The following is a 22708-nucleotide window of genomic DNA, read 5'->3' on the forward strand; positions in this document are numbered from 1 at the left end:
AAGAAAGCGATCATTACAGACTGCGACCTGGCCAAGATGAAGTAAAGCAGTGCGACACAAAAACAACAGAGTTTCACATGGAATAAACAAGCGTACAGTCAATAACACAATAGAAAAAAAAGAAAGTCTATATACAGTGTGTGCAAATGGCGTGAGGAGGTATGGCAATAATAGGCCATAATAGCGAAGTAATTACAGTTTAGCAAATTAACACTGGAGTGATAGATGAGCAGATGATGATGTGCAAGTAGTGAATACTGGTGTGCAAAAGAGCAGAAAAGTAAATAAAAAACAATATGGGGATGAGGTAGGTAGATTGGGGTGGGCTATTTACAGATCGACTATGTACAGTTGCAGCGATCGGTTAGCTGCTCAGAATGCTGATGTTTAAAGTTAGTGAGGGAAATATAAGTCTCCAGCTTCAGCAATTTTTGCAATTTGTTCAGTCATAGGCAGCAGAGAACTGGAAGGAAATGCGGCCAAGTAGGTGTTGGCTTTGGGGACGACCAGTGAGATATACCTGCTGGAGCGCGTGCTATGGGTGGTGTTGTTATCGTGACCAGTGAGCTGAGATAAGGCGGAGCTTTACCTAGCTGGCCCTCGCTATGAATATGTAGCGAGGGTCAGCCACAGTAGTGGGTGGTATAAGGGGCTTTGGTGACAAAACGGATGGCACTGTGATAGACTGCATCCAGTTTGCTGAGTAGAGTATTGGAAGCTATTTTGTAAATGAACTCGCGAAGTTGAGGATCGGTCGGATAGTCAGTTTTACGAGGGTATGTGACCAATACAATTTGATTTGATTTGACTGTTAATGTTATACAATTTCTCTGGCTAGATGTTGCTGTTTGGCTAGTGGTCAGTCAGTGGCCCTATTTTGGTGGTTTGGTTGGAGTGCTGATGTCTTATGGGCATCGTTGTGATACAGTTAGACAATGATGACTGAAGAGGAGACTACTTCCTGTGACGTCATCATGACAGCTGTCAAAGAAGTGAGTGTTTGGCCTGATTTCAGAACTATGTTTGTCATACGCCATCGTCTGTGGCAAATCCTTAATGCACCACCCAATGCTCTTAATTATATAGCCTCTAAAAAATATATTTGATGTTACTCTATCTGTTGATGTTACAGGACTCACATGAGAGGATCATGTCCAGACAAGACCAGAGGAAAAGCTCACTATTAGAGACTGGTACAGTATGGTGGGTGTGTGAGAATGTTTACTGTTGTTTATGTCCTAAATAGTAACCTATTCCCTATATAGTGCATTACCCCAAAACTAGTCCACTATATAGGGTATAGGGTCTCATTTCAAATGCAAAAAGTGGAAAAGTGAGCCGACTCTACTGTTTGAATGAGAAATTCGTTTTTATGCATCCCTCCAGTGTGTGACTCTCCAGCAACAGGAGCTGAGGCTGTCTGAGGGCTCTTACAGACCTTCCAGGCCAAGCCCAGTCCTTCCTGGCCCAGCAGAGGCAGTCCACCCAGGCCAGGAGCAGGAGAGGCATGGGCTCTCTCCAAGCTACAGCCCAGATAGGAGGGAGAGATGGAGGGAGAGGTCCTCTATTGAGGATGGTGGGATTGACACTGGATGGACAAGGAACGTTGGAAGAGGATGTTGATGGGATTTTTGTGGCTGTTTAAAAAAATCTTGGATGTTAAAAAAACTATTTTGTGTAACATTGGCGCCCACTGCTGGTCAAATGGTATTGGTGTCGTTTTTTGTCCATCTCAGTTTGAATCTAAAAGTAAAGGAATAGATAGGACAGTAAAGGACTATCACTATTACAATGTGTTGCCAATGGATTTTTGCGCTTCGAATAAAATATCAACATGACTTACAGTATAGCGCTCATTTTTCTCCAGATTTATATTGACTGTATTGTCTCACATATCTGCTGTCATCCCAAGCTATTGTGTCTCATAGCAACAGAAATGGAACTATGGCAAGAAAGATTTGTCTTTTCTTTTTTATTACCTCAGTATAATTCATAACAACGTAACAAGGTGAAAAATCATTCATCTAAAGTAAATGTACAGTGTAAGATTGGTGAACACAGTGAAAGCAGTAGCCCAACCTTGCAGCATCTGGGTGGATTGTTCAGTAGGATGAACTTCATGCAGATGATCTATAGACCAGGGATTTTTCATGAACATACTAATGTACATATGACCTAGCTTTTCAGTGTGGTGTGTTGGTCCCAGTTGGACAGAAGTGTGCATGTTCTCCCTTACTCATAGTCCGTTCTGAAATGGCATCCTATTCCCTAAGTAGTGCACTAATTTTGGTTAAAACAGGGTGCAGTTTGTAGTTTCGGAGCCAATGGGGACTCTGACCCATGCTGACGCTCCTATGACGCTGTGGGGCTCTGTAGGACGGCACGGTGAGGAAAGACATCTTGGTTCCACCAATGGGCGGCTTGGGAATGGCGGGGATCACTGTGCTCTGCTCTGTGATTGGTTCAGAGATGAAAAGGTCTCGGGTGGAGCAGGCTGTGGAACGGGGGTGGATGATGCAGGCGGCTAGGGGGCTGGAGGGGTTGTCGAGGCTGGTCTGGGTGTCTTATCCTGGGGTTGTCTGATGGATGTTTGGCCTCGGTCTCTGGAAGGCTGGAGGGGTGATGGGAGCAGTAGCATGCGGCTTTGAATATCTCCTGTCACCTCAGTGTTCCCTTCCTCCATCTTCTCTTTCTCTGCCCCCTTCTGGGTGTTCCCCTCATCCTCTTCTTCTTCCTCATCTTCTTCCATAATCTCTTCCTGGCTTTGAAGGGCGTCCCCACATCTCTCCACCCCAACCCCAAACTGTACCTCCATGAGGGGGTCCTAGCATTAAACACCCCTCCCACACTACATATGGTACTCTGAGTATCGTGACCCAAAACAGACGGCAGCGACCCCCAGACGGCCCCAAAGTCTTCCCACCTTCATCATCCTCGTCCTCACCCTCTTCGTCACTGAACGAGGGCGGGTACATCCCGGAGGGACGGCGGAACCTTTGGAGCTGGGCGGAGGTGCGACGCAGCGCCCCTCCAATGAGTCCCGTGGGGGACGGGGCGGTGAAGAGGAGCCGGTTGACCAGGGCCATGTTGGGGTGGTGACCCCCCACCTCAGACGACGTTCTCAGTGATATCCGCCAGGGGCGCGAAGTGCATCTCCTCTTTGGGAATCCTGGAGGGGACAGACTCAATTCAATCACTACAACTACTTGAATAATGCCTTAGGGCCATACAGAAGTGTTAGCAAGGTTAGAAACATACAACTAATCATCTTTGGACTTGTAAGACACACATACAGAATATCCTTGCTTGCAACAAGGTGAACACAATATTTGAGGTGTATTGTAGAAATGTATTGCACTTGCCTCATAAAATAGAATAGAATAGAATAGAATGAGACTCACGCCATGTCGAAGGTGGAGCCCTGGAAGGAGGGTTGCGCAGCCTGAATAGAGTTGCTGCAGTGTAGGGAGGACGAGGGTTAGAGTCGTTCCAATATCGGTCTCTTCCATGATGGGAAGATCCCCGTACATCTCATCAACTGCCATCATGGAGACCTGAGGAAACACAAACACTACCTCTTCAGTTTCAGATGAGGGAAGTTCCAAGAAACTCTTCTGTTGAAGTTTCCTTTCACCCACCATTTTTTCTCTCACTTTGAATGTTTCAAAAGTACTTATCCCACTCATGTACACGTGTAGGCTCGGCCCTAATTTATTGCCTCTCTGTCACCTGGAGCTGCATAGCAAATGGCCAGTAACACAAGGAAAGCCTAAAGGACAATGCTCAAGGACTAGGACTAGCCAGCCCTTCCCCTCTGAGGGGCCAAAATGTATCTCTGTTACGGTATCCAGAGGACTGACTATTGAATGAGTGATAAAATAAAGCTATAGTATCCATGTCTGGTATCTGTCTGAAACTTGTACCCTAAAGAGGACTCTGAAGCTATCTATATGTATGTATATTGAACAAAAATATAAACGCAACATGTAAAGTGTTGGTCCCATGTTTAATGAGCTGAAATCAAAGATCCCCCAAATTTTCTATAAGCACAGAAAGCTTACTTCTCTCAAATTGTGTGCACAAATTTGTTGACAACCCTGTAAGTGAGCATTTAACCTTTTCCAAGATAATCCATCCACCTGACAGGTGTGGCATATCAAGAAGCTGATTAAACAGCAGGATCATTACACAGGTGCACCTTGTGCTGACCACTCTAAAATGTGCARTTTTGTCACACAACACAATGCCAGAGATGTCTCAAGTTTTGAGGGAGATGCAATTGGCATGCTGACTGCAKGAATGTCCACCAGAGCTGTTGCCAAATAATTTCATGTTCATTTCGCTACCATAAATCGACTCCAAAGTTGTTTAAGATAATTTTGCAGTACGTTCAAACAGCCTCAGAACCGCAGATCACGTGTAACCACGCCAGCCCAGGACCTCCACATCCGGCTTTTTCACCTGAGTGATCGTCTGAGACCAGCCACCCTGTGGGTTTGCACCACAAGAGGTTGGTGGCACCTTAATTGGGGAGGATGGGCTCGTGGTAATGGCTGGAGTGGAATAGGTGGAATGGTACCAAATACATCAAACATGGTTTCCATGTGTTTGATGCCATTCCATTCGCTCCGTTCCAGCCATTATTATGAGCCATCCGCCCCTCAGGAGCCTCCAATGGTTTGCACAACCAAAATAATTTCTGCACAAACTGTCAGAAACCATTTCAGGGGAGCTCATCTGTGCGCTCGTCGACCTCGCCAGGGTCTTGACCTGACTGCAGTACGGCGTCGTAGCAGACTTCAGTGGGCAAATGCTCACCTTCGATGGCCACTGGCATGCTGGAGAAGTGTGCTCTTCACGGATGAATCCCGGTTTCAACTGTACCAGGCAGCGTTGTGTGGGCGAATGGTTTGCTGATGTCAACGTTGTGAACAGAGTGCCCAATGGTTGCGGTGGGGTTATGGTATGGGCAGGCATAAGCTACGGACAATGAACACAATTGCATTTTATCGATGGCAATTTGAATGCACAGATATACTGAGGCCCATGGTCGTGCCCTTCATCCCCGCCATCACCTCATGTTTCAGCATAATAACGCATGGCCCCATTTCGCAAGGATCTGTACACAATGCCTGGAAGCTGAAAATTTCCCAGTTCTTCCACGGCCTGCATAGTCACCAGACGTGTCACCTATTGAGCATGTTTGGGATGCTCTGGATCGACGTGTACGACAGGACATTCCAGTTCCCGTTAATATCCAGCAACTTCGCACAGCCATTGAAAAGGAGTGGGACAACATTCCACAGGCCACAATCAACAGCCTGATCAACTCTATGAGAAGGAGATGTGTCGTGCTGCATGAGGCAAATGGTGGTCACACCAGATACTGACTGGCTTTCTGATCCACATCCCTACCTTTTTTTAAAGGTATCTGTATTCTCAGTCATGTGAAATCCATAGATTTAGGGCCTAATRAATTTATTTCAATTGACRRATTTCCTTTTATGAAATGTAACTCAGTAAAATCTTAAAAATTGTTGCATGTTGCGTTGATATTTTTGTTCAGTGGWTGATCTCTGTGGTAACTTGTATCTGTACAGGGTGAACTCTAACTTACTCTGTGCAAAGGGGTTTTATGGTCCTCTCAGGAATACTTTAAAGTATACTTAAGTCGTTTTGTGGGTATCTGTACATTCTTTACTATTTATATTTTTGACAAATTTTACTTTTACTTCACTACATTCCTAAAGAAAATAATTACTTTTTACTCCATACATTTTCCCTGACTCCCAAAAGTAGTGAATGCTCCTTAGCAGGACAGGAAAATGGTTAAATTCACACACTTATCAAGAGAACATCCCTGGTCATTCTACTGCCATCTGGTGGACTTACTAAACACCCACGCTTAGATTGTAAATTATGTCTGAGCGTTGGAGTGTGCCCCTGGCTATCCATAAATTAAAAAACAAACGAAAATGGTGCTGTCTGGTTTGCTTAATATAAGGATTTCTAAAATGATTTATACTTTTATACTTTTACTCAGTAGTATTTTACTGGGTGACTTTCACTTTTACTTGAGTCATTCTCTATGAGGGTATCTTTACTTTTACTCAAGTATGACAATTGGGTACTTTGTCCACCACTGGATCTATATGCCTAGACTAATGCTTTGTTAATGTCAGTATTGCCTTGTAGCTTAAGCTTTATGCGTTGTATGTGAATCCATTCATTTTACAAAGTTATTAAATAATACTTGCTTTGATATTTGCTTATATGACCATTCCTTGATCTTAGTCATCTAAATGCATAATACTTGATAGCACATGGTTTAACATGGTCTTGCATTTGCTATCTATATTATGGAGCATTTAATTCATTTAATGGGCTAATTGCTTAGTCTTATTATGGGTTGCATGTGATGTATTTTATAATATCATATATATGAAGAATTACCCCACTACATATACATGCATATATTACATCTAAGATAACAATGGGGGTTGTGAGAAGGACAGCAATACATGTGATTCAATATAAACCTGGAAGTTCCTGTCTATCAGCCAGTTGTCTCAAAGTCATCATCGTCCTCTCCAAATGGGTTTATCAACTGCTCTGCTACCTGAAAACATAAAAAAATTGGTCATGTTCGTTGGGGCATGCAAAGGAAATGTTTAAAAACATTTTGCAACGGAAATAAATAAAAATATGTTTGTTTTTGCTAGCCTCTCCCTGTTTCAGTCTGGTTTTCTTCATTTGCTACCTAGAGAACACAATAATGAATTTCCACTGACCTTGAGCCAGCCAGCGTAGAAGAAGAACTGTAGCATAGTGAAGATGGGACGTACAGGTCCAGGTCATGACCCAGGTAACCTGTGTGGGGTCCAGGAACTGACGTCCTATCAGACACACAAAGAAAAAACTGTACACGGCCAGAGTCACCACCTATAGGATGGTGGAGACGAGAACATAGGACACCAAATGAGTGATGCCGACTGAGAAAATTCTACAATGATTGCACATACAATCACCTGCATGCACATATACACACACACACACACACACACACACACACATGAGTGTAGACCAGGGAAACACTGATCATGTCGTAATGGAAAAGCATACTGCAGTTCCCTCTGAATGATTGAGCTCCTGCAGACATAAACAGACAAGCATACAAATGTAAGTTATTGTTTTTGTTGAATAATTGTTTTTGTGTAAGGTTCAGTCAGTATGTAAGTCGGGTACAGCTGATTCATGTCATATAACTATTGACATTATGTGGTTTATCACTATGTCCTTTATGTGTGTTGTATTGTAGACTACCTCCAGCACTAGTTTGAGGGTGCTGTCGTCCTTAATCCTGCCCTCACAGCGGCCAGGGCGGCCAGGTTAGTGAACCACACACAGGGCATCCAGTACTTGTTATAGGGGGACTTGAGGCTCTCAAACTTCTTCCGCTCCTCCCTGGTCATGAACCCTGAGGAGAGGGGAGTGTATCTGTCACAGGTGGGGTCTGAACCCCCATGTCCTGCTTTGAAACCCAATGTCTTAATTAGGCCAAGAGGAAATTGACCGAGGGTAACTGATTAAAGTTGCAGGCAGGGCTACCCTCATTCCAGAGCGTGAGTCCGACTCACCTCCGCTAGACCGCTACATTAACTATAGGTATGTGTTTGGAAGACACAGGATGTGGGACAAAACTGCAGGGGTATGGTGTATCCAGATGTACACTGTACTTTCTTGTGTTTGAATTCTGAAAATCTGCAAAGTGCAATTTTCCTTGAAGGCAAAATCTGCAAAGTGCATATCTCCTAAGCAATATCTTAGCTGCATTTGAATGACACATTTACCTGCTTCCACGACGTGGTCCATGGTCGGGAAGCGTTTAAAACTGCAGTGCTGACCGAGCGCAAAATCAGTAACGCGGAAAACTTGCATATCGCATCATGGTGCGTCGCAGCAGCCGCCCGTGCTCGTCCACGCCCTGCAGGCCGCCCGAGAGCACGCACATCAGGCGGTCAGGTATGGAATGCAGGTGTACTGATTCCACCAGCGGTTCAACACAGTGTCACGTAAAAACCTGGAAAACAGCAGCAAATGGTTCTGTAATGAATGGTGGATTTTCTTATATAATAGAAGAATATTAGAATATAAGAATATTCGAATAGAATCTGTGTTATTGATTTAGTAATATTGCCCACCTAGCACAAGACATGGGGATGAGACTGGCATAGTGGTTGCAGTAAATTGCCAGTTTTTCAAAATACCCTCTCTGGTCATCAAAGAGGAAGAATCTGAAGAGGTAAAAGTTACATAATAATGTGGACCAATTAAAACAAATTGAAATCTTCAAATAGTAATGGAAAGTTAAAATAATTATATAAACTTGGTAGCCAAGGCTCTCATACCTGTAAGTGACACTGATGCCAGTGTACATGCAAAGAAAGCAAGGAACTCCTTCCATAAGACCTTGTAGATGCTTCCCCTCCAGGCTAGGAGCAGTTTGGAGAACCCGCAGAAGCGCGCATTGGCAACTTGCGCGGTGTAGGTGACCGTCATGATGTCATCTATCAGTTATTCTATGATATAAAAAAAATACTATATCTCGGAAAAAATATATGTGTTAGTTTTCTTTCTTATTATCAAGGGAAATGGAAAGAAAACCCATGTCTAACCCTCCACAAATTACCTATACAGTTTTGTTTATGTAACGGTGTAAAATATACTTTATGTATTTCAACGAAAATCCCATATATTTATTTTTCATGTATTATTTTATGGTTATTTTCAGATGTATTACACTGCTTTCAAGAGTGAACTATATCATTGTATTTATTTTCTAAATTGTGTTGATGTTGTGATGTCATCTACGAAAACCATGCGTTTACGCCTCAGTTTGGTCAAAGCGTGATGAGGAGAGGTATGTGTTTATGTTTATTTTGAATGCACATGTTAGCAAGAGTTCAAAAATGTACACAAAAAAAAAAAAAATTATATCATCATTGATTTAGTGTTGTTCCACTACTGTTAGTAGGAATATATATTAGCGTGAATGGGGATACTTTTCGAGAGCAACTTTGATTGCAAATTTGCAAGGTTAGCCCAGCTACCTTTGGCTTTGGGTTGCAGAGAGGGTCTCTTTCAGGTACAGACAGCGTGAGTTTTCTGACGATTTTCTCCCGGGAATTCTGCACTGTCTTTTGTCAGGCAAATATACTTATGTATGACAGTCCAGGCGGCAGCATGAACGTTTGCCTTGCATTTGTATCCATTCCATGCAGGTATGTTGTGAAATGTGACGTTTTTGTATTTCATTTAGCTATCGTTCATTTTGTTACCTGTCCAGTCACGTCAGGAATGGCGATGTTGCCTCATTTGTATGCCTCGGGTATAGTAGTGCAATAGTACACTCAAATACATATTTAGAACTTATAAGAACATTATTAGTGTATTGGTGTACAATGTTTATTAAATGAAATTTTAGTATTTAGAAAATATTAACATGTACAATTTGTACAATGCATTGTTTTTGCGAGTTTGCTCAAAGCATGACGAGGAGAGGCAAATATACTTATGTATGTATGAGTCCAGACGACAGCATTAAGCAGACAACTGCAGAATTGTGTCCAGAGCTTTCCCTTCCCATCCACCCACACCTCACCAGAACACAACACATTTAGACTTTGCGTAAAAGTCCATGAAAACATCTAGTTCGATGGACAAATTTAGGACAGTATGAAACAAATGGTATTACCTCTAGTCTACTGTTGTGCAGTGAGTGGATCTTTGGGATGTTTGCAGGTTCAGGTTAATCAACAATCTCCGCGCTTAGCATTATTGCTGCGCACGATCAAAGCCCTTACATATTCCATAGCCTAATACATCTGTACAACTTTAATATTCTCTACTAACCATTCTACGTCCATCGTTGGTAACCCATTCAGCCGATACATCATACAGTAAAARAAGGCAGCAGTAGASGGTAATCCTTGGATGCTGGAGCCTCAGCAGTGCGYTCAGTGGTTAGAGCGCCCCGGGGCAAATCCCRAACATTGGAGGGAGACGGAGCTCGTTAGTACATGCCCCCTACTGGGAGAGCGAGCTTCTGCACAGTGCATTTTACATCGGTGATGGACCACAAGCGACAGCCTGCCGAGAGCTACACAATGTCAAAAACGCAAGTGCGTAAAAACTAGAAGGGAAAAAAAGTATTAGAAAACAGGAAATAGYCATAGACTGCCACTGATATAAAAATGACTAAACCATGTAACAGTACGGTAATATTTATTAAATTGTGCATATATTAGAAATAGTTTATGGTGCATTATATTTGTTTTTTTGATCGAGGCAAGCGTTTTTTCCCAGTCCATTGACACATTTGAATGAATTCTACAAAACACTGTGTCAGCTCAACAGGAGGCTTGTTGTTTGCAGGTTCTGAGCGTAGAAGTCACCCACAAAGTCAGGACCTGTCAAGACGAATCTGTTGTTCAACAAGGCATGTTGTACCGCAGACCATCCATGCGTGTCCCGGCTGCGTCTTGGGGTCGCCTGCGTCCAAGAGTCTACTTAGGGCTACTTGGGACCCAATCAAATGTCTGTATTGTAGTTCGTAACATTATTTGGTTATGAAAGCTGTGTTATAAAACACGTAACCAAAAATATCCCTGCGAATTAGGCATGTTTGTGTTTTATTTTGTAAGTTTAACATAATTGCTAGGGGGGGAAATATGCATAACTTGAAGCATTAATAACATTGCACGGACAAAATCAAATCAAAAGGACCCTTCCAAGACTTGTGTTGCTGATGCAGAGATTATGGGGCTATAGTTGGTAGTATAATGACCACTTTGTGTGTGTGAATATCTTGATGACAAGTGAAATTGACAGCTATTGGGACGTGTTGCCTGTGGATGAGAAAGAAAGAAGCTGTGCACTAATGCAAAATGCAGGCAACACAAATCCCACACTGAATGACGTCTAAATAGGAGCTAAATAATGAACCAACCTTTCCTTCAACAGGGGACCAATCAACATTCAGTAATCAATTGTATATTATAATGCACTAATAAGGCATTCATTAAGCCAAGTAGCCAACTAGCATCACGCTGTGTACCCGAATAGAGAGCCCTCTACCAACAGACAGGGTGTGTCTGAAATGGCACCCCATTCCCTATATAATGCACTACTTTTGACCAGGGCTGCCATTTCCTACACAGCCAGGGAGAAAGAGATTGGTTTAACCAGGCTAAGTCCCCCCCCCCCAGACTGAACACTGCACTCAATGGTAGTCGATGGTGAGTGCAGCATTCAGTCTGGTTCAACCAGGCTAGAGGGAAAAGTAGCTTTAAAAGCTTTATACAAAGACTGCTTCAGTGGCCTCCTATTATAATCAGAGTAGGAAAAACATTGAAATTGGCATAAAATAATTACAAGTAGCCATCTGATACTGTAGATTATAGATGAATGACACTGCTCAGTGATCAATAAATATAATTTCTTCATCCAAGAACTGAACTAAATGTAAGTGGGGACATGCTATTTACACCATAAACATGTGGTGCGTGAGAACAACATTTTGGTCAAATAATGTAGTTAAGTATGTCCATGCTATTATTACTCAAGTATTCAAATGCCCTTCTAAGGCTGGTCAGTGGACTGATGGGATTGGTGGGACAAAAATATAACATGATATTAAATCCATTACCTTCCCTCTAGGCCTATATCCCTCTTCATAGTGACTATTCACCCTGGGGTAGTAAGTCCTCACCCTGCATCACACACCCACCTTCATCCAAAACAGCACAAACTTTCCCACCACTCATATTATTCTCCATTCCCACAATGGAGGGCATTAAGAAGTCAGAATGTGCATCCAAAATGGCACCCTATTCCCTATATATAGTGCACTACTTTTGACCAGGGCCCTGGTCAAAATGTGTGGCAATAATGCACTATACGGGAATAGGGTGCGATTTCAGACGCAAACCAAACAGATACAGTCTAATTAAATCACATGGTAAAAACCAAAGATGCAGTCGATCGTCTCAAAGCTGTTTTATACTGAAAAACACAGCAGCGGCACCAGACACCAAACTTAGCCATTAAGGATAGTTTCACTTGAACATTACTGAGGCTGGAATATGGAAGGAAAAAAGAGGAGGGAGGAGGAGAGGAGAAAGGGAGGGGGTGGCCTTGAGTGTTCCTCTGGGAAAAGTTAAATTCTTTAGGAATAGTTCATCCTTTCCCTGGTGAGATATCATGGAGAGAATGGTATAGATAGAATGATAGAGAAAAGTGAGAGGAGATAAATCACATGTGGATCCTCCTTTCTCTTTTAGACTGTAGGCCTACAACAGGAACAGGTGGTTGTGTGTCCTTGTGTTCTGTGTTGTCCTCCCCCTGTTGTGTGTGTGTGTGTGAGTGTGTCGTTCTTGCTGTAGTGGTTTAGGTTCCTGAAGATGAAGAGGATGGGGATGTTCTTGCTGGGTTGCTGTAATGCAGGAGTGAGGCTGGGGTCAAGGGGGACGGAGATGGTGAGTTCAGACTGCGACTGGGAGTCAGAGGTCAATCACTTGGTAGGGGGGATGTAGGGCTCCAGGAGTTGCATTGAGAAGGTGTTGACTTTTTCGGCCCCCCGTACCTCGTGGGGCAGTAGCGGTAACTTGATTATGTGGAAATCTTCATATAGATCCTCCATCTGGGACAGAGAATAAAGGTGAGGACATAATTTTAGGGATTAGGACACCATTGTAGGGGCATRGCACGTGGTGACAGACAACTGACATTGACAACATGAAGACTACTTATGCCGTGCTTTACCTGGTCCAGGTACTTGGACTGGATCTTGTGGCGGGCCTCGCACATCTTGCATGGCCGGTCTGAGTCGGGGAACACCAGCTGGTTGACGATAATGTTGTGCGTGTCGATGTGACACTTGGCCAGCTCCTGGATCAGGCGCTCCGTCTCGTACAAGGACAGGAACTCGGCGATGCACACACAGATAAACGTTGTTTGTTCCTATGAGGGAGTGTGGGGAGGGGCGGAGAGAGGCGTCAAACACAAGTAGAGACATAGTCACTATACGGACTCCAAAAACTGTAATTAACACACAATACTCAAATAACTCCACATAGTGAAGTAGAGTGGTTATCAATCAAATGAACATAATGCAGGTGTATATACACTGCATACACACCACAATGTTTTCCTAGAGCGAAGATGTTAGGTGAAGCATTGTTATGGAGATCTAGGTTTCTAAATGGGTCGGTGATGGTCTGACTTACAGGGTCTTTGAACTGCTCACTGACAGAGCGGATGACTGGTAGGGTCTCCTCCAGCTTAGAGGCCAGCTGGTCTGCGTTCATGTCTCCCAGACCCAGCATGTTACACATCTACGGGGGAGAAAGAGTGACGAGAACTAGAGAAAAGGATCATGCACAAGTGGCAACAAAAGAGAACTGATGCTACCGACAACAGAACAGCAACTCTGGTCAATAAAAACAGAGCAACTAGAGCTTCATGCTTAAACACAAATAAATCAACAGTCAGTAGCCTTACCTGTGAGATGAAGGGCTGATCTGGTTTAGGGCTAGTAGGCTTTATCTGTGAGATGAAGGGGCTGATCTGTTAGGACTAGTAGGCCTTACTGTGAGATGAAGGGGCTGATCTGTTTAGGGCTAGTAGGCCTTACCTGTGAGATGAAGGGGCTGATCTGGTTTAGGGCTAGTAGGCCTTACCTGTTGAGATGAAGGGCGTGATCTGGTTTAGGCTAGTAGGTCTTACCTGTGAGATGAAGGGGCTGATCTGGTTTAGGGCTAGAGGCCTTACCTGTGAGATGAAGGGGCTGATCTGGTTCTTGATCTGCATGAGTCGTCCCAGGCCTCTCTCCACTATGGTGGGGAAGTTGAGCAGACGTAGCGTGTGGCCAGTGGGGCAGTGTCGAACACCACCACAGAGAAGTTCATGCCTTTCACTAACCTGAACGGAAGGAAAAGAGTATGACTCTTTTCAATATAACCTTGTTAACCCTCTAGTTTCTAAGCTGGGGGGGAGGGTGTTCTACTAAGCTAACATATAGATTTGTTTTAAGATGTTCACACCAAGGATCATTTAGCTATTGATTATGAATTTTAAGACCCCTTAAGGCAGGGTTTCCCAAACGGTTTAGTTTTTTTGCCCTGGAACTACACAACTGATTCAAATAATCAACTAATCATCAAGCTTTGAATCAGCTGTGTAATGTTAGAGTAAAAAACAAAACTGTTTGGAAACCCTGCCTTAAAGGGTCTTCAAATTCAAATAGCTAAAATGATCCTTGGTGTGACCATCTAAAACAAATCTATATGTTAGCTTAGTAGAACCCCACCCCCCAAGAAACTAGACTAGTGCATCAAAGCTGGGACCGAGAGACTGAAAAACAGCTTCTATCTCAAGGCCATCAGACTGTTAAACAGCCATCACTAACATTGAGTGGTTGCTGCCAACATACTGCCTCAAATCTCTAGCCGCTTTAATAATTAATAATGGATGTAATAAATGTATCACTATGTCACTTTAAACAATGCCACTTTATATTATGATTACACACCCTACACTTACTCATCTCATGTTATATACTGTACTCGATACCATCTACTGCATCTTGCCTATGCCGCACGGCCATCACTCATCCATATATTTGTATGTACATATTCTTATTCATCCCCTTACATTGTGTGTATAAGGTAGTTCTTGTGAAATTGTTAGTTACTTGTTAGATATTACTGGCACTGTCGGAACTAGAAGCACAAGCATTTTGCTACACTCACATCAGCATCTGCTAACCAGTGTATGTGGACAAATAACATTTGATTTAGAAGAAACCCTGGTATCAAAAAAAATATATATACAAAAAAGATTGATGAAACATTGAATTTGGCATTACTGAATTTGATTCGGTGACAATAATGCCCAATAATAGCAGCCCAACTAATTTCTACCACCACAAGTACAGACCAACAGCAACACTACATCCATGGATATGGTGCATTCTATCACAGAAACTGAACATAACCAATGATTGACTGAATTTAAAGAACTTTTAAAAACACTCAAAGCATAATGTGTATCAATAACTACTGGAGAGCCATTAAGTGTTGACTTCATGACCTCTGTGTGTGTGTGTCTCCATACCTCATGACCTCTGCGTAGCTCATGGCCTCGGCGATGCCGGGGAAGGCGCTCATGGCCTCCTGCATCATCTTCTTGCCCATACTCAGCATGTTTCCCTTCAAAGAACTCATCTGGGAGCTCCGCCACACCCAGGCTGGGATCAATCTCCTGCAGGAGCACACACACCACACACAGGACACAGACACACAACACAACACAAAGACAGGAGAGTCGGGCAAGACACAGGAGAAAGAGAAAATCTCCATCTTAGGGAAAAACAAGACTTGCTTGCAGGACTTTTTTTTTATACGATGGCTAGATTGTCTATTCTGGTTATGTGAAACACACAACTATTGTGTGAATCAAGAGTTTACCAGTCTTGCTTGTGTCATTCTCCAAACAAAGCTTGCTGAATGTCACCCTCAAGTCAATATAAGCTCCTAAGTCGACTTCTATGAATATATTGTACAGTGGAGGAGTAGTCTGACAAACCAGCTCTTTCCTCTACTCATTCTCAAAACCTAGTAAGAGAGTGCATACTGCTGAGAGCGACATCACCAGTCTGTAGTGTAGACAGAAAAAACTGGGGCAGAGAGACTGGGTCTAATGCTGACATACCATAGCGAAGAGGTTCTCGTAGCCCTTGACTTTTGTGGGCACCTTTGAGAACTTCTGGTCAAAGGCATCTGAGATGTTGTGTGCCGGGTCAGTGGAGATGATGAGCACGCTGTCACGCACCGCAGCCAGCTGTACAGCCAGACTGCAGCTGTTGGCAAAGGAAGACATTAGCACACATAGACAGAAATGCCATGAGCACGCACAGACAGACAGATATGACCACAGACATGAACACTGATACAGACAAACAAGACAGACAGTTACCATTTTCAACCCTTCAGTTAGAAACATTGTTTACGTATGTATACATTAGAAACATGATGTCTTGTCAATTAAATAAAAATCAGCTTCACATGAAACTGACAAATTTAACCACCGAACTTTGAAATTGGTGTTTGAAAGTGATGGTCCATGTTGAGTTGATGGTAGTGTCTAGCTAAAACTAGTTAGCTAGATAACGTTAAATAGATAGCCGAGTTGCTAACCTGATGTTTACTGTTAATGTAAAAGATTGTTCAGAACTGTTTAAAACTCGCTGGATTGCTAGCTAACGTAGTAAGTAATGACAGTCTTATGAATTTGACAGCTAGCTAAATAGTTAGCTACAGTTGCTAGCTGGCTAGCTATTGTTGTCATTTTAGCTAACCATATAATTAACTAGCTAACGTTAGCTCACTGTGTTCCCACTGAAAAAGAGCTACGCTGATGGTAAATGACTGTCAATAAAGAAACATTAATTGAACGTCGGGCTTGCGGTATTGAACTTGTCTAGGCCATTCATTTTGCTAGTGACGTTAGCTAATAGTGACAAAGCACTATTTTGCATCGACCTACCTGCATGTTGTTTTGCCAACGCCACCTTTGCCTCCAACAAATATCCATTTCAGAGATTTCTGCTCTATAAGTTTTTCAATGTTGGTTCTAAAGGCTCCACATCGGGCGCATCTTCAAATTCTTCTTCCAACGAAGCTGCCATCTTGTGTGTACAGGTCAGCAAATGGGATGTACCAAATAATAACAAGAGCTGGGTAAAAAAAAGCGACCCTCTTTTGGGCTATACCAAGCAAATAGTTTAGCGATCAAAATTTACATATTTTCAGCAAACAATCTAATCAAAAACCAAATAAAAACACTCAATTTATAAGAAACAATAAAACAATGGATGGATATTGAGCAACAAAGACACAGGAGGCCCATCTATTATGAATTGTTTTTTTATTCCACATCAGGAATAACAGTAAGAGGACACATTATAAGACATATACAGCTGACTGGCCATGGGAGAGTTCTGACAAATGCTTGATAGGCTGGTCCATCTTCAGCCCATTCTAAATTGTTGCTTTTTTTGTTGCGTTGAATTACCATTATTTGGCTGGGGTCCTCAAAGGGAAAACATGGGCCATGTGTGGGCTTCGAGAAAATGAGCCGGTATGTCTTTCAAATTAAAGACATAAAATACATAAGCATGGAATAATAATGAAAATAATAAAATCTTTTAAAATATTAATCTTTTTTTAAATCTTCTGAATTTATAATAGACTTGACGCTGTGTTGCATATTGGGGCCATGTGTGGGCTGTACCTTGCTCAAGGTCACATAGAAATGTTCACATTGTCAGTTAGGGTATTCGAACCAGTGACCTTTCCATAACTGTCACAACACTCTAACCTTTAGGCTACCTGCCTTTCGCAATGCGATTACACATTGGTCCTAAAATAAAGAAAAGGGGAATGGAAAATCTTAAATTGCACCACCATCTAACACTGCACCTATACACTATCCCCCCAAATCCACCACCTCATCCCACTACTTTGGCCCTAAATGATCCTAAACCAGACCGTCGGCATGGGAGGATGGAAACCCTTCTCTCAAAAACTTCCTGTAGATCTTCTGCACTAAAATAAATCTCACACCCAAATATTTATCTGCTGCAACTACCACTATATCTTCTGTGATTTCCGCTCCATCAGTAGCAGTTGCACCATGGCTATAAAACGCAAGACATCCAACCTTACTAAAAGTCATTACATGCCAAAAAAGTGAATCGTTAATACAGTAGTTTCCTTAAGATGGTTCATCATGGTAATGTCTTTGGTGGCCCTAAAAAGTTTCAAGTTGAAGGCCACTATGAAATGAATTTACAAAGGAAAATGTGTCCATTGATAAAGATTGATTTATCAATAACTCCGCCATCTTTTAACCAATCCCTTAGCTTTTCTCAAACTAAGTTAAGAGATGTGCCACATACCCGTGTTATTGGACTTCTGGTTCATGAGAATATGTTTTTCAAAGTTTTCAAAATTGTTCAATATTGAGAAAAATCGATCCTGACAGACCTTAGTCATTGATGCAAATTTGAGTCATGGGCAAGTGCATACATGGAGTGTTTGAAAGTAGGCGTTACTAAATAATTGGGAGGATCAACATAAGTGAGTGTATGGAAACCTAACAGCTAATTGTCCAGATTGGTTGCCACTGAGACCTTTTTGCGTGGGTGCTTTCTGCTTCCTTGTAACATTTTAGCTAAGCCTAACCATTTCCCCAACCTTAACCTCATTCTCCTACCTGCCTAGCTAAAATGTACAAAGAAGTAGCAAGCAGCCACTGTTCTGAGCAAAAGGTGGTGAAACAATATTAGGAAGGTGTCTTAATGTTTTGTCCACTAAGGGTACATCTACAGCTACTGGATAACATAACTACACCAGATAATAGCATAGTAGGACTCAGATGAACACATTGTGCAATCCAACAGACCGGGGTGCAAATTCGCCAACTCAATTAAAACATCCCAACAACAATCATCATGAATAGAAAGATAATTTCCCAAATTGTACCCCATTCCCTACATAGTGCACTACTTTTGACCAGAACCCTATGGCCTATGACTGCACTAAATAGGGAAAAGGGTGCCATTTGGACAAATACATAGAGCTCCGCCTGTCCTGTCTTCACTGGGCCAGCCAGTCAAGTCAGGTAAACTAAATAAAATGTTTATTTATAAGGCAATTTTAGCAGAAATGTTGCAGTTGGGAGATTCAAGTCCCTAGTGAGACACCATGGTAGACTGATGATTATTGAGAAAGATGGGTTGATCTGTGCTTCGGAAGGGTAGAATTTATGAGTGTTAAAGTATATACAGAAATGTACAGGGCAAATGTTTGAGGTCCTCTAATCAGGGTGAGGGGTGGATGTGATTACTCTATGTTTTGCTTTTCGTTATTTATGTTTTGTGGTTTGGCTTCATGCTGTGAGTGGTGTGTGCTGGTCCTGGTATTTATGGGTGCGCTTTCTTTCATGCTCGCCCGCGAGTCGGGCTTGGTTTTTCCCGCCCTTGGAAAATCCCTTTGGGCCGGGCCTTCCTTGTTAGCCCCTCGGGGCGGCTGGGGGCGAGCGCACCTCTGACCAGACAGCCACTGACCAGAGCACCCTCTTACCAGAGCACTCTCTGTGGGAGCGGACATATGTATTGTCTGTATTGTGATTTAAAATAAGACATATACAAAACAGACAGTCCATAGATACAGCACTGGGTTCAATCCAGATAGCTTGTACTGTACAAGCTACCACGATAAATCAAATCAAATTTTATTTGTCTCATGCACCGAATACAATTTTACCTTACTGTAAAATGCTTACTCAAGCCCTTAACCAACAATGCAGTTAAGAAAAAATATTACTAAATAAACAAAAGTAAAAAATAAAAGAGCAACAATAAGATAAAAATAAAGAGCTATATACAGGGAGTACTGGTACCAAGTCAAAAAAACAATACAATAACATGTGACACCCACAATGCGTAAAGAGGAGGGTCACAGTGTCTGTCTTCCAGAAGTTAAGGAGTGATTTCATTTCGACAGATTCCAGGGAAAGTCAAAGTAATAGGGGGTTGGAGAAGAGTCTCAACCCTTTATGTCTGGTTAACGTTCTCCCAGCCCCCTGCTCTGTTCTGCGGTAGTGCTGGGGCTGTCCTCCAGGAGAGACTGTCTGAACTGGGGTGCTCCAGGAGGAACTGGATGGTGGACTTGATGTGCGACAAAGTGTGGTGGCTCAGCCGTAGGGGACGTGGAAAGTACTGGTCGGGGAAAAAACAGGGAGTAACATATCACAGTGTGTATACTGATAACATACTATGCAAACATTCATTGTATCAGTGTTGACAAAAACAGGGACTATAACACATAGAGGTTGTCAATAAGGTTTTAAAGACAACAACTAAAGTTCTAGTGATTGTGGGATCAATATTAGTAATGTATTATTTTCTTACACTTTACCTTTAAGATGGTGTCATCGTCTTGCGACAGCCAGAAGGAAATATCCAGATTCGGGGACCACTTACATGGGCCTATCTTCACAACTCCTTTGTTCGAGTCATATATATCAGCCATCTGTGGAGAAATAATTACAATGTTATATGACTGTCTGATGAAGTGTAGTTAGCAACTCACGCATGGGTTCTATCCAGACACTCCACAAGCCATTCAATGTGTCATCTTTGATCTTTCTTTATATCAATCCTTCACGTAGTGTCAGAGATTAAGTGCAAGAGCATAGACAATATATCAGTAGACAGGAATTCTAGTTCTTACTTGACGTCCCATTAGAGCAGGCCCCAAAAATTGCTGACAAATTTGCCAATCTGATGCATAGTGGCTCTATGAAATCAGCCTATTTCAGGTTCTATATCTATGCGCAAGTCTCTACCTGGCCCCCAGTGAATGTCCGTGCTGATCGCACTCCTCCGCGGGTCCTTTGTGAGGGAACGAGGCGGGGAACACCTCCCCTGTTTTAATATTTACACCTGCCGACACACAGTCAATGCCATACTATAAACTGTGTGCTACACAAAAGGTGAATTGATTTGCAGTGTAGATACAGTACAGTACCTATGCCATGCACACCGGTCTGTGCGCTCCGTCCACTAAGACGTCATTCATCTCTGCAAAGTGGAAAAAAAGAGAAAGAGCCTTGAGATAGGTAGGGGCAGAGTCAGATATATAGAGAGATGGGCCAATGCGGGTTTCTGTCTGAACGTTCCGAGAGCTCCACTCCTACTCCATAGCTGTTGCTAAGTGATAATTGACACTCCCGCGTTGTGCTGTTAATTTCGGAAAGTTTTCAAAACCTATGAAGATGTCCACTGAAAGAAGATATGCAATTTGTTGACACCACAACACAGTACAGACTTGGATACACCCCGAATGCGAATGCATAAAATTCGCTCTCCTGCTTTGCTTGTTTACAGGGGGTCATTTCATAGGAATTGTCGGAGACGCTCTCGTATTGTTACATCACCAAAACGTCAAGAATAAAGGCACTAACATGGCAGCCGTTCGAACATGGCCTCCGTGCTAACATGGCCCCATGCTACATGGCAGCCGTGCTAACATGGCCCCCGTGCTAACATGGCAGCCGTGCTAAACATGCCCCCGTGCTAACATGGCCCCGTGCTAACACGGCAGCCAAACTCTCTACAATATATAGCTCGGGTAGTATAAAGAAAAACAGGCGGAGAGAGAATATAACAGAGCGTAAACCTGGGAATGCAGCAGGTCTCTAGGTGAATATCCTCTTTCTGTCTCTGGAAGGCCGCTGCAAAACACAATAAAAGGGTTGTAGTTTCTCTATGCAGTCTGATAATGGTGTTGCTACTATGGCAGTTGCATTCAAACAGGAGGAAAGGGAAGGAMATTTACATACACAATAGGTTAAGGCTGAGTTTGTGGGACATCTTTGACTCATCATCAAATCCTCCAACGAGGTGGAGCTCCAGCCTGAATGAAAAGAAGCAAGGGGACAATTACGTGTGTGTATGTGTGGGTGTGTGTGCGTGTCATCTCTTACCTGCCCTCCTTGGCAGGGTCCTTGCTCAGAGATGTGACAGCTTTGACGATGAGGGGAACCTCACTCCACGTGCTGGAGCCATCACAGTGAGCAAGGCAAGCAGCTCCACTTCCTACAAGATGGTACAAATGCAGACATTAAGAAGCTCATATCTTGATGCTATCATAGTATCTACAAACACACATTACATAGAAAACTGCAGTACCTGTGTGTCGCACCAGAACTAGGTGGCAGGTGGTTGCATCATCAGAACCAAGGACAGCGACAGAGTCTGGGGAAACAGAGGGACACATTTCGTCATGGTCGTGGATACTGTGTAGCGGATTTTTAGCTACAATTTATCAGTGTAGAGGTAGCCTTTGGACGCAACAATATACTATGTTAAGCTAGGCTGACCTATTGATTTAACTATAGGTTTATACTCACTGTCCACTGGTGTTGTGGCTGCAAACTCTCGTTGCTGTATGTATAGGAGGCACTTCGGGTCGACATCTACAACCGGCTTGGATCGAAATACTCGGGCGTTTTCCTATGGRAAAAAATAATAAAATAAAATGTCAATATAGSATSAAGAGCAAGTGATATGTTACTTAATGGTGATTAATTCCAACAAGGACAWCTTGCTTACGACATGACAGCTYCTAGTTTGCTTGGCTAACTAGTCAACTCACCTGTAAATAAAGGTTAAATAAAATAAAATAAATACAAATAGTTTGCTTGGCTAACTAGTCAACTCACCTGCAAATGCGGATATCTGGCGAACAAATCGACTGTCGAACCTGGTCGTTCGATTCTTCTATTTTGTATTAGCAAAGGCATTTCTTTCTACAATATAAATCTACCTAATATAACGTCATATTTATCTTCATGAAACATGAAAACTAGACCTATTACACAAGACAGACGGTTAGCTAGCTTGCACTTTCTGGATCCATTTTCTTCTTCTTTGGTAGGCTTTCTCCTCAAGAACGTCACTCACTATCACAAMATGTATTACTGCCACCAACTGTACACAAGTATTATTAGGGCATGAACGCTATAAAATTTWAATGTAGGCTACGCCGAATTCTCCATTTGCTTTACGCTCRTTTGACAC

General features: G+C 42.6%; 2 protein-coding genes, 1 long non-coding RNA gene and 1 pseudogene across 3 annotated transcripts; 1 reads left to right on the forward strand and 3 right to left on the reverse strand.

Moving 5' to 3' along the window:
* Positions 1-836: 836 nt before the first annotated feature.
* LOC112075970 (uncharacterized) lies at positions 837-1792 on the forward strand. The gene is made up of 3 exons (XR_002895086.2): positions 837-992; positions 1133-1203; positions 1387-1792. It is a non-coding gene; the product is annotated as an uncharacterized lncRNA (long non-coding RNA).
* A 164-nt stretch (positions 1793-1956) lies between these two features.
* On the reverse strand, positions 1957-10140 carry LOC112075969 (bestrophin-2a-like; annotated as a pseudogene).
* A 522-nt stretch (positions 10141-10662) lies between these two features.
* On the reverse strand, positions 10663-16768 carry get3 (guided entry of tail-anchored proteins factor 3, ATPase). Its single transcript, XM_024142876.2, is given in 10 exon segments — positions 10663-12700; positions 12823-13020; positions 13287-13394; positions 13831-13937; positions 13940-13980; positions 15175-15270; positions 15272-15321; positions 15772-15919; positions 16606-16675; positions 16678-16768. Coding segments are annotated over 10 exon segments (1017 nt in total). The 5' UTR covers positions 16748-16768; the 3' UTR covers positions 10663-12571.
* A 2572-nt stretch (positions 16769-19340) lies between these two features.
* On the reverse strand, positions 19341-22673 carry ntan1 (N-terminal asparagine amidase). Its single transcript, XM_024142877.2, is given in 15 exon segments — positions 19341-19704; positions 19707-19747; positions 19749-19802; positions 19804-19843; positions 20036-20156; positions 20473-20504; positions 20507-20569; positions 20655-20669; positions 20672-20714; positions 21314-21360; positions 21469-21542; positions 21613-21724; positions 21818-21883; positions 22039-22141; positions 22351-22673. Coding segments are annotated over 15 exon segments (918 nt in total). The 5' UTR covers positions 22432-22673; the 3' UTR covers positions 19341-19678.
* Positions 22674-22708: the final 35 nt, after the last annotated feature.

This window comes from Salvelinus sp. IW2-2015, unplaced genomic scaffold, assembly GCF_002910315.2.
Source record: "Salvelinus sp. IW2-2015 unplaced genomic scaffold, ASM291031v2 Un_scaffold3495, whole genome shotgun sequence".
NCBI lineage: Eukaryota > Metazoa > Chordata > Actinopteri > Salmoniformes > Salmonidae > Salvelinus > Salvelinus sp. IW2-2015.